The following is a 14,372-nucleotide window of genomic DNA, read 5'->3' on the forward strand; positions in this document are numbered from 1 at the left end:
CAACTTAGGTCTTCAAATACCATCAGGGAAGTCTGGTGTAGGCAGCTGTCCTAACATTAGCATAGCAGACTTGCTATTCTCTAGTGGGCTTCAATTTCTGACATAAGAAAATAAAACATACTGCTAAATTGTAATGAGGAAGCCATGATGTGAGCCCAGCACACACACACACACACACACACACACACACACACACACACACACACACACACACACACACACTGTTCAAGCTAGCAAACAAATCTTTCAAGCAGCATGCTGGCAGGATTTCCTTCTAGGACTTCAGCCTTAGAGGCCTAAGAGGCCCCACACAGGGACTAAATTCACTCCAGGTAAAACTAACCCAGGTGACTACAAAAATCCCAAACCCATTTTTGGAGTAGGGGTGATGACAACATGCTCACACCCCTGCCTCCTCTGAGCTGAATGGCACTGGACTGTTCTCTAAAGAAAGCTTTCCCTTCCCCACCCCCAAAGCATTATACTGGAAAACTAAGCTGGGTGGGAGGCATACTCCTACAATCCCAGCAAGGGCACACTCTTATAATTCCAGAATTTGGGAGGCTGAGACAGAGGGTGTGAACTCTAGGGTGGACTACACTACAGATCCTGTTGAAAGTTATAAAGGGGAGAAGCAGGAGAGAGAAAGGGAGAGAGGGCGGATGGGAGCGGTGAAAACTAAAAGGAATTGTGTTTTCTTTGTACCTTTAAAAATTGGGGGGGGTATTTTATTTTATTTTACAAGCAAGTGCTCGGGCCTGCATGTATGTGTATGTACCATGTGTGCATACCTGGTGAATGTGGAGGTCAGACTCCCCTGAAATTGGAACTATGAGTGGTTGTGAGCCATAATGTAGATGTGGGGAACCAAATCCAGGTTCTCTGGTTACTGTTCCATTGCTGTGAAGAGACACCATGACCAAGGCAACTCTTATCAAAGAAACCATTTAATTGGAAGCTTGCTTACAGTTTTAGATGGTCAGTCCATGATCACCATGGCAGGTGAGAAGCAGACAGGCATGGTACTGCAGCAGCAGCTGAGGGCTTTACATCCAAATCCAAAGTCATCAGGCCGAGGGAGAGGAGAGACTGGGCCTAGCAAGAACTTTTGAAACCTCAAGGTTCACCCCCAGTAATACATCTCCTCCAACAAGACCATACTCCTAAACCTTCTCAAACAGTTTCACTAACTGGGAACCAAGCATTCAAACATATGAGCCTACAAGTACTCTTGACCACTGAACCATCTCTCCAGTCCCATTTTTTTCCTCATTTTTTTGAGACAGGGTTTCTCTGTGTAGCTCTAGATGTCCTAGAACTCGCTTTGTAGACCAGGCTGGCCTCAAACTCACAGAGCTCTGTCTGCCTCTGCCTCCAAGTGCTGGGATTAAAGGCTTATGCCAATACCACCTGGCTCTAGTCCCATTTTTAAATATATCTCTAAATAATAGTATTTTAAAAGTAGCCCTGGGCTGGCTAAATGGCTCAATAGGCAAAGGTACTTGCCACCAAGCCTGATAACCTGAGTTTCTTCAGTGCCCACAAGGCAGGAGAGACCTGATTCCCACAAGTTGTTCCATGATCTTCACACATGTACTATGGCACACGTGTGATTCTTACCCAATTAATAAACAAGTCTAATTTTTAAAAGATAACTAAGAATTCCAAAAGTCTTCATTTACCCATTTTATAAAATTTCCATCATCTACTACAGCAACAAAAAATAGTTAACAAAATATGGGTATTTTTTTTTTCAAATTCAGATCTTGTCACAAAACAAAAGGATGTCACCATATTTATTCATCCTGTATAGGATGTGAGGACCATGGGCATCCATCCAACTCTGCTCTCCAAAATGTCTCATCCATCATTTGGTACAGCCTGGATTTAATTAGATTCAACTAACTCACAGCTCGTTCAAGGCTCCAAATGAAACATTACTTCAGCAGGAAGACCTCTCTGGCCATTCTCTTTCAAACAGCAATGCTTCTAGGTCTCTCCTCCTGGTCCGCTTTAGTCTCCATCACTGCTCCTGTCCCTGCTGAAGACGGTAGTATAGATGCTTGCACTTGCTTACTTCTACGTCCCCATGCCTGTATTCTTTACCTTTAGCTCCATGGCCCTTCTCACAGGTAACTTGTCCCTGTTCACTACCCTATTCTGTGCCAGCTGGAAGAGGTTCTAGCACATAATCAGGTACTCAGTCATGTCCTGAAGACTGACTGAATGTGTGTTTTTTCATCTAGTATTTCAATTTGCAAGGTCAAGGGCTTCATCAGTTTTCTCACTAATGGGCAATTGGCAAGAGTGTCTGGCATTCAGAAAGCAAAGTCGAGTCTGAGTGAATAAATGAATGCATGAACAGTGGGCAGGAAATGACCTAAAAATCTAATCTTTTCCTGCACTGTATTTGGTTTCAGGGAGCATGAGGCAGGGAGAAGGAGGCAAGCAGAGAAGTGAGGAAGGAATGGCAAGGAAAGCAGAGCTGATGAAAACAACATGCAAGATTTAAGCACTCAACCCGCCTTGACATATTCAATAAATAGTCATGTAATAGCCAGAGAAATAGTCCTCGGGAAACAGCACACCAACCAGTTAACCAATACCAAATGGTCAACCATGAAAGCACACATACAAGTAACAGTATAAAGACATATATATATATATATATATATATATATATATATATATATATATATATATAGAGAGAGAGAGAGAGAGAGAGAGAGAGAGAGATGTATGTAATAACAGTGACAAAATGGGCCATGAATTTGAAAGTGGGTCAGAAGGAGTATGTGGGAGGATTTGGAGGGAGGAAAGGAAAGGGGAAATTTTTGGATTATATAATAATTTCAAAAAAATCAAAGGAATAATTTTTAAAGAGATTTCAAACTAAGAAAATAATGAAACCAATAAATAAATAAATAACCAGGGACTTACTAGCAAAGAAGCAACCCATGGAGTAAAAAAGGCTACCCACAAAATAGAAATCTGGTAAGAATTTAATATCCAAAAGATAGAAGAATTCATACAACTCAATGGCAAAAAAACCAAAATGGACTGAAAAACGGGCAAAGGACTTGAGTAGACGTTTTCCCAACGATGTCATGCCTGTGGCTATGCCTGTGAGGGTCTTTCCAGAGAGAATTCACTGAGGAGGGAAGACTCACCCTGAGTTGGTACCAGCATCTCATGATGATGACAGACCAAATAAAAAGGGTAAACAAAGAAGCCAGCCTCCATTTCTCTTTGCTTCATGACTGAGGATGTGATGTCACCAGCCACCTCGTGCCCCTGCTTCTTAACTGTGAGCCAAAATGAATAACTCTTCTCCCCATAAGTCACTTCCTCTCAGGTGTTTGGTCACAGAGATGGCAGAGGGTAACTTGGAAGTACTGTGTCAATAGATCTGAAGATGAAATTTGCTTTAAAATAAAAGAAAGTATAAGAAAGGAAGTGGAGGGAGTGGGGGGACTCGGACCTAAAATTCCATGGCAAAAAAAGCCCTTTCCTGTAAGATAAGAACTCAGAGATGCTCCTTATCTCACCTCTTTTCTTCAACCTTGTCCTAGGATTCCTAACTAGTGAAGTTAAGCAAGAAAAATAATGAAAAGTAAAATAATCCAAACGAATAAGTAAAACTACCATTATTTATAGACACCGTGGTCTATATAAAACAATTATACAGTAACTACTAGAACTCATTAGGTTGGAAGAAATTTATCACTAATCAAATGGAGCCAGATAACTGAGCCTACATACAATGATCCCCAAATGCTGGTCACCTGCACTACACTTTGACGACTCAGAGATAAACATTCAGCTGTACTTGAAATGGTCCACAAATCCCCATACAGCTGTCACTGTAGGTATCAGAAGCTTTATTTGAAGCTTCAAGAACACAAATTCAGAAAACTTAACAGCTTGGTTCACACAGCTGGTGAATGGGGCTGATGGAATCTGAATCCAGACCTGGCCAATCCTAAAAGGAAGCTGATCTGCCTGTGAAATGACGAGGAACCCTGAGGATAAGGGACCAGGAACCCCGAGGATAAGGCCCTGAAAGAAAACAGAACACAATGGTAAAGGGAAGGATTGGTGACTCTTTAAATGTCCAAAAGGACATAGATAACTTTAAAAGTCTGAAAATACAGAATTGCAGTATCGTTAATAAAACAAAAGAAGAAAAAACTAATGGGGTTTAGGGGCTAAGAGGGGTAAAAACTTCAGATACATACCAGTTTGTTAGATTGCAGGTGGTTTTGACAGCAAATGAAAGAGAGAGTAACAAAGAGTAGTTTCTAGGAACAGGGTATCATTTTCTTCACAAGACAGAAAATCTTAAGATACAGAATTGCTGAGCAAAGTCAGAACAGGGCCTCTGTCTTGGTCTCTCCTTTTGGGTTACAAGACAGCTGCCACCAACCCAAGCATTCTAGACAGCAAGGCCATCAACATCTCCATTGTCATCAGGAAAGCAAAAGTCATCCTGGAATCTCTCAGTATTCTTCACTATGTCACTGTGGCCGACCTGTGTGGACACCTGGACTGGAGGAAGAGACTGGAAGAAATTGGCTTTTTCCTTTTCTCTCCAGCTAGTGTGGCAGTGGAAGTGTGAAGGCAGTGTGGCCTCAAAATGTCTACGGGATGTCACAAGGGAACTGCCCTATGCAGAGACGAACACACCTGGTCTGTAGCGTGTGCCTTGGGCACAAAGTTTAGGTAGTCTTCACAGAGAGAGCAGGAGACACCGAAAAAAGTTCATGTATGAAGAGGAAAGAGAGAGGTCACACGTTTCGCTTTTCCACAGGAGACCCACGTGCTTCACCAAGAGGCAGCTGAGTCAACAAGGCCAGCTGGAGATGGCTGCTGCCGTTTACCTGGGGATGTATAACTGCTTCCCTATCTATCATCCACCCAGTTATTTCTGGCTCCTTCCTCTCAGTACTACTTAGGCCAGAGCCTCCCCGTGCCTTCATTCTCTGGGAGGGAAAAGCATAGGATGGCTGCTCTCTTTCATGCCTCTCTTGAGGATGTAGCTTTAAATCTGCCAGCAGCAAAACCAGCTGCCCATGGCTTGGGGGAGTAGTCTGGGAGGTTAATCTGGCACTAAGGGAGGGTTTTGAAAGTTTATTAATCCAGGAGAATTCAGACATAAGGGCAATGCTAGTCTCGCCATCACTGGAGAAGCCAGAAATCTACCTAGGGGAACCCAAGGAAGACAGGAGGCTGCATTTGCTCTGCTGGACATCACTTTCCTATGGAAAATTCAGCCTCCCAGGCTCTGGGCAAGGGACAGGAGGCAGGGCCAAAGGTGTTCTGGACCAGCTACCCCTCTCAGAGGCTCACTGGTCCTCAGGCATACCATCCCCCATGTCTCCTCTCTGGGGGTATCCGATCAGGCCATGCTTCCCTTTCCTAACGTCCTTCTGCAGATAAAACCAGAGCCATAACACTAACTGATTAGACACAGGACTGTGCTGTCCTCTAACTGCTCCACATACACACGGCATGTGCTCCCATGGTCGTGAGGCCACAGTGAGCTGTCCCCTAAGAAGCTGCAAATAGAGAGATGTCAGGCATGAAACTTGAAAATAATATATTGCTAGAATCACAGGAAGAGCAATTGACACCACGTGCATCTTGATGGAACTTCATAGTTCTCCTGCAGAAGCTCTCACCAAACCACCAAACCAGAATTTAATCAAGCTCAAACCCAAATGCCAGTTTCAGGAAATACAGATGCAAAGGAACGTGTCTCTAAAAACACCACAGGAAAGCATTTAAAATTCAGATGGGAAACAATCCCACAGTTTCAAGAAATGGGGAGAGAAATTTAGGTGTTAAAACATATCTAAACTAAACATAAATAATTTGCATCTGATACAAACAAAATAAAGTTTTGAGATAAACAAGGAACTTTGAATATTTGAATATATTAAGGAGCTAGTGTCAAATTTTGTAATGTATAGTAATGGTGTTATTATTATTATTATTAAATCATTATTATTATTACTATTATTTTGGTTTTTGAGAGACAGGATTTCTGTGTAGCCCTGGCTATCCTGGAACTCACTCTGTAGACCAGGCTGGCCTCAAACTCAGAGATCCTCCTGCCTCTGCCTTTCAACTTCTGGGACTAAAGGCGTGCACCACCACCACCAGGCATTACTTTCTTTATAAAGAATCCTTACCTTTTTGAGATATATATATTGCAGTATTTGCAGATTAAATACTGCATGTGGGAACTGCTTCAAAATAAGCCAGGGGTAGGATGCTGGGGAGAAGCTCAGTGGGTAAAGTACTGCACACCCACCTGACAACCTGTGTCCAGAAGCCACATAACAAAGCATTATTATCTAGAATGCATCTGTAATTCCAGCAACCCTTCAGCAAGGTGGGAGGCAGCAACAGAAGAATGGCCCAGAACATCTGGGGCCAGCTGTGATGGAGGAAAGAATGACTGCTGAATGTCCCTGAGCTCCACACCCTGCAGCATATACACACCTGCCCCCCAACCCCTGTGCACACACACACCACACATGCAACCAACTACTAAATAAATAATCAATCCTGGGTACAGAGGGTGAATGAATGGCTATAAAAATAAAACAAGCATAGCAGTGAGCTCATGATTGTTGGGGTGGGGAGAGGTGGAATGACAGAATCTTACTATTTTATGTATTTTTAAATTTTCCACAATAAAAATAGATTGAATTTTTAAAACAGTTGGTTCAAATAGTTATGAAATGTCTCCTCACCCCCACTCCAAAACCAGGATTCATATCAGGCAGGAGCCAGGAGCAACAGAGGAGGATGTGGACAGCTTTAATCCACCACCTGCACCTTCCACCTTGCTAGGGAACTGCAGAGACCACCTGGGCCCAGAGGAGACCGTGTATGTGGCCACCTCACCCTGGCCCTGTGAGCACCTTCTACAATGAGGGCACCACACCAGGCAGGTGCTAGAGATAAAGGGATGAATAAAATATGGTGACTAACGTCAAAGGATGTGGACCGAGAAGCAAGCAAGCAGCTTAGTTAGCTACCATGGAGTCTGACTTGTCTTATTACAGTGGACAAAGTGTGCGCTGGGAGCTCTTGCAATGGCCATCTAACTAGAATATGGGACAGTAAAGCTGTCCTCAGGTATCCCCAGAGTTACCTTGTGATTAGAATTCAATTCCCAGCTCTGTGGCTCTGGGAAAAGAACACACTCTGCAGGCTGAAGATGCCAGTGAGCTTTCTGACCTCCCAGCAGCCTAGCTTCTCTTTGGAAATCTGAGAGATGTGCTTCTGCTAACAACTGGATTCCCCACTCGGCTGTCCTCTGTCACAACTGCATTAGCCAAAGGATGAGTGTGCGCACTTGTCGGGTGGCACAGATTTATCGCCAAGTTAATGACTGGTCTGACTCTAAGATCTCAGGGAGTCTGGTGCTTGTGCAACCATCCCTGAAACACGCATGAATTCTCAATTTGCTGACAAATGAAGAATTCTGGAGTGCGTGCAAGGCCAGCACCGAGACCTGGAGAAAGTACCAGAGGAATGCCATCCCTGGGGTCCTGCCTCGTTGACAGCAGCCTCCCCCAGAGCCACAGTTCTGCTCTGTGTGCCTCTTTGATCTTCTCCATCCCTCCAGAGTAAGACCATAACTGATGCTTCGATTTGAGTCATCTTCTCACACCATGTGTCCTACAAAGTATTTTGGTTTTAGCAAATGTGTTCCTTGATTCTTTCAGTCTCATTCCACCACATCAAAAAAGTTAACATACCATCTATATGGGGGTAAGTCACATGCAAAGGAAGCATCAGTAGAAGTGTGTGTGTGTGTGTGTGTGTGTGTGTGTGTGTGTGTGTGTGTGTGTGTATTTAGAGGAAACATGAATACAAAAATTTTAAAAAGAAAAAACTTCGTTGCCTTTAAAAGATGACAGCCTGTTTGACATATTCCACCATCCTTGACTTCATCTTCTGCTTCGGCCTTGAGACAGTGATCCTTGGGTAGATTCATCAACTGTACCTCCCCTCCCCCTCCTCAAAGCTTTTCAGAACTTCATACAAAAGGAAGGGCAAACTCTTTCCAAAGAGAAGGGGTGTTCCTGTTCCCTCTAGTAGCTCACGATCATTCTTGGGCCAGCTGCTCATCTAGAGCAAAGGGTGACAATGTTTTCCGTGAAGGTTCACACAGTAGATATTTAAGCTCTGTGGGCCACAAGCCTTCTGGCAGCTACTCAGCTTTGCCACTGCAGAGTGACAGCAGCCACAGACGATATGTAACCAAGTAAGTGTGGCTGTGTTCCGATAAAACTGCTGATGCACACTGAAATTTGAATTCATACAAACTTTATGGATCGTGAAATATTACTCTTTTTATTTATTTTCCAACCAATCAGGAATTTTAGAGGCATTCTTGAGGGATTTACAGGCCACGGTTTGCTGATTCCTGCTCTATTATGGTTGAAACAGGCAATGATTTGCCAAACATGTGACTTGGTGACACCCCTTACCCACCATGCAAGTCATCACCTAGAAACAGCTTGTTAAAGTCACAGGAAGCCAACTTAAAACCTTTCACTAAAATAAAATAAAGGTCATCACATTTTTTTAAAGTGCCATCTTACTGTTTTAAATCCCAAATAGTAGGAACTAATACAATTTCATTTTTAGTTAATCATCTCTTGCTGAAGGAACAATCTATGTAAGAGCCATAAGCAATCGGTAAAGGTGCTTTGCATTCACAATGAGTGCACTAAAACCTCTCTGCATCAGTTTATGCATCCTAAAGTCTACCGTCATTCCAGTTTTTAGGTGAGTATTTACAGAAACCCCCTCAGTACGACCCAGTCCATGACCTTAAGTAGCTGATACATAAAATGCCTTGCATTTTCTTTCTTTAGCCTAATTGACACATCTACATATTTTTGAGCTCCTTCTTCACATGTAAGTTTGGAGAATATTGTTCCAACCAGGATTGCTTTGTAGGCATACCAACAGCACACTTCTCCGGCTTTCTTTCTTTTCCATGTTAGTTTGCTTCACTCCAATTTTTGCTTATATATGTCTTCACTCAAGTAGACTTTTCTATCTCTACTTTCTTTTCTCTTTTTAAAGCTTGGTGTGTGTGTGTGTGTGTGTGTGTGTGTGTGTGTGTGTGTGTGTGTGCTATACATATGGATGTACACACATGTAGAAGTCAGCAGTCAAAGCTGGGTGTAACCTTATCTTATAAGACACGGTACCCTGTTGAATGTGGAGCTCATCCATTTGACTAGACTGCCCAGCCAGTGAGCTCCTGTCTATGCCTCCCTATTGCTGTGTCTGCAGATGTCTGCTACAATGCCAGGCTTTTAACACAGGTGCTGGGAATCCAAACTCAGGTGTTTGTACAGCAGACGTTTTACTAACTGAGCCATCTCCATCAGCAATATCCTCCTCTCTACTCTGTCTTCTTGTTTTTAATTTTAATTTAGAAACAATCTTATTTTACATGTCAATCCCGGTTCCCTCTCCCTCCCATCCTCCCTTGCCCGCCACTGACCCCCTTAGCCCATCCCTATCTACTCCTCAGGGAGAGTGAGACCTTCTATGGGTGATCATCAAAGTCTATCACATCATTTGGGCCAGGGTCTTGCCCTCCCCCCTGCCACGTGTGTCTGGGCTGAGAGAGTATCCCCCCATGGGGGAATGGGCTCCCAAAGCCCATTCATGCACTAGAGATAAACACTGGTTCCACTGCCAGAGGCCCCATAGACTGCCCAGGCCTCCTAACTGTCACCCACATTCGGGGGGGCCTGGTTTGAAACAGCTGTCTGGCTTGGGTCCATGAACTCCCACTTAGTCAGGTCAGCTGTTTCTGTGGGTTTCTCCAGCCTGGTCTTGACCCCTTTGCTCCTCCTTCTCTGCAACTGGATTCCAGGACTTCGATTCAGTGTTTAGCTGTGGGTGTCTGCTTCTGCTTCTATCAGCCACTGGATGAAGGCTCTAGGATGGCATATAAGGTCATCAATCTCATTATCGGGGAAGGGCATTTAAGGTAGCCTCTCCATCATTGCTTAGATTCTTAGTTGGTGACATCCTTGTAGATCTCTAGACATTCCCCTAGTGCCAGATTTCTCTTTAAACCTATAATGGCTCTCTCTATTAAGGTATCTCTTTTCTTGCTCTCCTCTATTCTTACCCAGACTCAATCTTCCTGCTCCCTCATGTTCTCCTCCCCCCTCCTCTTTCTCCTACTCTACTCTTTCTTCTATTTCAATCTCTGGGCTCCTCTTTTTTCCAGATATCCACACTCCTGGTCACTTGGCTCATGCATACATTTAAACTACATTTCTCAGCAGAACTTCCTGTGTTCCCGGCAGCATAGTCCCAAGCCCTTCTTCACTGCATCGTTCCTTCTTTTCCTATGCACACTTGGAAATGCCCATGATAAAAAGACTTAGGAAACTGAGTGTGTCTTCCTGTAGCCTAGATTTGGTCACAAAAGGAATTTGAGGTGGGGAGGAAAGGGGGGTCCCTTGCCATTTCTATGTGCCTTTAACCAAGTTGCTTGTCTGTCTGCCCTGACCTCTCTATTCTCTGTCTTCGGTAAAATAGTCCCCAGCCTCTTATAGCCAGGCATGACTGCATTTCCAAAGCACCTTACACATCCTTGTTAAAACATTTATCATTGGATTGCACTTATACAGTTACCTGGCTACCCCACCACAAAGCCATCCACACTTCTAAGCCAGACAGCAACTCTCATTGCTGCACCTTCAATGTCCAGCCCACCTCTCGGACGTATTAAAGACAATGCCCCGGGGAAGGAGGTATTGCATGAAGCTTCCCAGACAATTTTCATCCTCACTCTCAGCTCTTTTAAAAAATTAACAGACTACGTTTAAAAATGCAATTTCAAAATATATCTCCCCTTCCCACTGGCAATGGAACAGCCGCTCCTAAACAGCTCTGCTTAGGAATTCTGGGATCAAGGCCACAGAACGGGCAATGAGGTCTTCACACCAGGAAATAAAACATGTCCACGGCATCTCCTAGTTTTCAACACACTAGGCACATTTTTCCTCCCTTCCATTTGCCCACTCATTGCTGGGAGGTGAGCCTGAGACACTCTTGCTTCATTTTTCATACTCAGGAAGTAAAAGTGACAAGTGTGAGATCAGAACTCTGTTGATCTGTCAGTTCACCTGCATTTCAGTAACACCAGGCTCCGGAGCAGGAGTTGGTTTTGTGATGTTTGTTTGTTTGTTTGTTTGTTGCCCATTTATGGATGATAGCACTAAACTGTGGCACCCCGCTCTGGAATCCCATTCCAAATACAACCAGGTAGGTATATGTGCAGGTAAAGACATCATATCCACCCCACTCATGCTACTCTATGCCTCTGCCATAAGTGTTCACTGAATGATTTACTCCCAATGAAGTGCTCCTAATGAATTACCGACTGTTCAAAACTGTATACTATGCATTTCTGCAAAGAGAAGTATGTTGCTTACTACCCAAAATTACCACTCACGAGAATGCACTGCTATTTATAGGTTAAGTGCAAGATCTTGATTATCTCTTGTTTTATAATTCACTTTTCCTAAAGTATTAAATTTAGGTTACTGAACACATTAGCAGGCTCTTCTGTATGACTTTACCATCCCTTCAGTTGTCTTGCTGTTTACTGAATGTAATTTCTCTAATATTAGTACATATCATTTTAGTCGGAAATGGGGCAATGCCTGCCAAAAATATTCTTGCTACTGTGTGGTAACTAAAAGTCAAGATCGTTTATCATATTAAGTTTTTCAAAATGAGTTTCATTTAGCTCTTCTCAGTTAGTTAATATCTTTTCATCAAAGGCCTGTAATAGTAGAGCATACACAGCAGGCAGGCCACACTGAAGATCCTCAAGTTTGATCCGGTTACAAATCTGTTCATTGAAAAAAATTTCAATATGGCAGAGCCCAAAATATTTCCCACAGATGCAAATACAGATATCATATAGATAGCTGCAAGATGTGAACCACTGGCCTTCAGCACCAAACTCTGAGGTGCAGAGGCAGTTCACACTGCAAGACGTCATGCTTGTTTCTCTCAGAGTTCAGATGCATCCCCTTTCTCCTTAGGGTAATAAACTATTATTGCTAACATACTGTGTAATGTTTACTGTTAAATTTGCAATCTGGACAAACAGAAAAATTACACTGTCAGAGCCCGGAAACAACTACAATCCGTTGTCACCCACAGCACCTTCCTTGGAGGCTGGCCAGAGGCAACACTCTCTGCGGTTTAAATTTCTCTTTAGAGTGAGGGTCTTTTCTGCAGCGGCACAGATTAAGACCAAAGCCACCTCCCTGTGACCTTCTTAATACAGACCTTGAGTGAGCGCCCAAGGAAAGAGAGCTGTGAATTTCAGCAAGGGACTTGATAGCTCCACTGCGTCCCTCCCTCTTGGTTTTTCAGAAACAAAAAAGGGGACTCTGCACCTGCAGGAACCCCCCACCCCACCCCCACCTCTCCTGGAAACTTAAATGACATTCACCCTGAGGGTCTGGACAGTCTGAAGCCAGCACGGATGCACTCTCCCAGGTCTTACTGCCAAGGGAAACCCCCTAGCTACCCACCCACCCACTAGCCGAGCGGAGCGTGGAGTCTGCGGGGCGGAAGGGGACGGGGCAGGCTGGCGCCTTGTCCCCCGCGGCGCCGCATTCTGTTCCCGGCACGTGGAATGCTCTCCCGCAGGTGGCACCCCAGGACTAGCTCCCCGAGATCCAAATCCCGCACCCCGCCCCGCATACCTTTTATCCAGGCAGGCGATCCACTCGGCCGAGGACGGAGAGTGTGCAGCGTGCGCAGCGACCATGTTGGGCAGTAGCGCGCGGTGGCCCCGGGCCGCGGCCACCTCCCGCGCGCCTCCCGGCGGGCTCCCGCGGCCTGCGGGGCGGGGACCGAGGGGCGGGCCAGGCGCGAGGCCCGCGCTGCACTGCGGCGCCCGCGTGGAGCCCCGCCACCCCGCCACACCGCCAGGAGCGGCGACCCGGCGACACCTGCGGCAGGTGCCCAGCTCCGCCAGGCCCACGTCCACCCTCACCTCGGGGTCCCTGCAGCCGGTGCCACCCCGGTGCGCGTGGGGAGGGGATGTCAGACTCTATATATTTTTCATACGGCAAATGCCACTAAAATGGCTGCTGCCTCACTGTTTCCTTAGAAACCCATTAGTCCTCCTCAGTGTCTGTCAAAACTTGCTGGCTGCTCCTGGCTCACCTTTTTACAATCTTCCCTTTAAACGGGGACGAGAGAGGGCGGGGCTGTGCGGGCTTGCCGTGAGGTGGGGGTGGGGGACACCATGGTCTTTTGGTGTGGATCCCAGAGGGTAAATTATTCTGAAGGTTGCGGGCGTGGGGGGCTGGGAAGGACAGAAAGAGGCAGTGTGGTCACTGAGGCAGAAGGACCCAGGAGACCAGAGGATAAGGAGGGGGTACAAACTGAAGTCACTGGCTTTGAAACTTGGACTTTCCTGGGCTCCAGGGCCCAAGCATGACAAAAAATAAAAAGAAAAAAAAAAGAAAAAAAATTAAGAATGGGGTATCCCTGAGTCTCAAGCAGAACTGGGGTTTCATGTCTGGAAGCCAAGTTCCTGGGCCCTCCATGAACTTGCGGGGGTAGCCTCTTCTCTCCCACAGCTTTTCTTTTCTTTTCCCTGATCCAGTGCTGGGGTGGCCACAGCTGGCTGTCTCCTGTAGGTGTGTTCACAGCAAATGTTATGCCTAGAAGTTGTTCAGTTTTACTCTGCCAAAATACAACAAATTTACAAGGACGGTTGTTCAGGAATTTGGGGACAAGTTAAATCTGTTGGACGCCTACCAAGCACCGTTTTGATATTTGTGACATACATTTAGGAATAGGCAAGGCTGGAAAGGTACATTACTTTGCCCTCCTTGTTATTGCTGCTGCTTCCCCCACCCCCACCCTTTCAGGGTAGATTCGGGGAACCTGGGGAGAAGGAAACAGCTCATGCCTTCTGGGATGCATCTGTTCCAATAAAACAACCTTGACCTTAAAGCTTTCCAGAAAAATTTCCATTTCCCCATGTCCAATAGACAGGATCTGGTTTCAGACCAGGGATCGACGGCCTTCAGCAACACCTCCCTGCTCACGCTTGTCCCTCAGCTGAACTTCATTCTGTCCATTTCTATTACTTGCCATAAATATCACTTAACCTATCAAGCCACATTAAGATTTCCAAAGACATCATCGTATATGGATTGAAGGAGACATGTCTTCTCAGTATTTTTGTTTAAAAAGGTATCAGAGCCACTGGAACACTTCAAGGTTACTGAATGCTTGCTCAAAATGCCTCCGGAATATTTGGAAGTAAGGAACCA

At 45.1% G+C, this 14,372-nt stretch overlaps 1 protein-coding gene across 1 annotated transcript in view; it reads right to left on the reverse strand.

Moving 5' to 3' along the window:
• LOC100774346 (rap guanine nucleotide exchange factor 4) overlaps nt 1-12,850 on the reverse strand; it is a 295,338-nt gene extending 282,488 nt beyond the window's left edge. The window contains exon 1 of the mRNA XM_027420185.2: nt 12,786-12,850. Within this exon, the coding sequence (XP_027275986.1) occupies nt 12,786-12,850 (65 nt within the window). The remainder of the gene's footprint in view (nt 1-12,785) is intronic.
• Nucleotides 12,851-14,372: the final 1,522 nt, after the last annotated feature.

The sequence above is a fragment of the Cricetulus griseus genome, chromosome 6 (assembly GCF_003668045.3).
Source record: "Cricetulus griseus strain 17A/GY chromosome 6, alternate assembly CriGri-PICRH-1.0, whole genome shotgun sequence".
Classification (NCBI taxonomy): domain Eukaryota; kingdom Metazoa; phylum Chordata; class Mammalia; order Rodentia; family Cricetidae; genus Cricetulus; species Cricetulus griseus.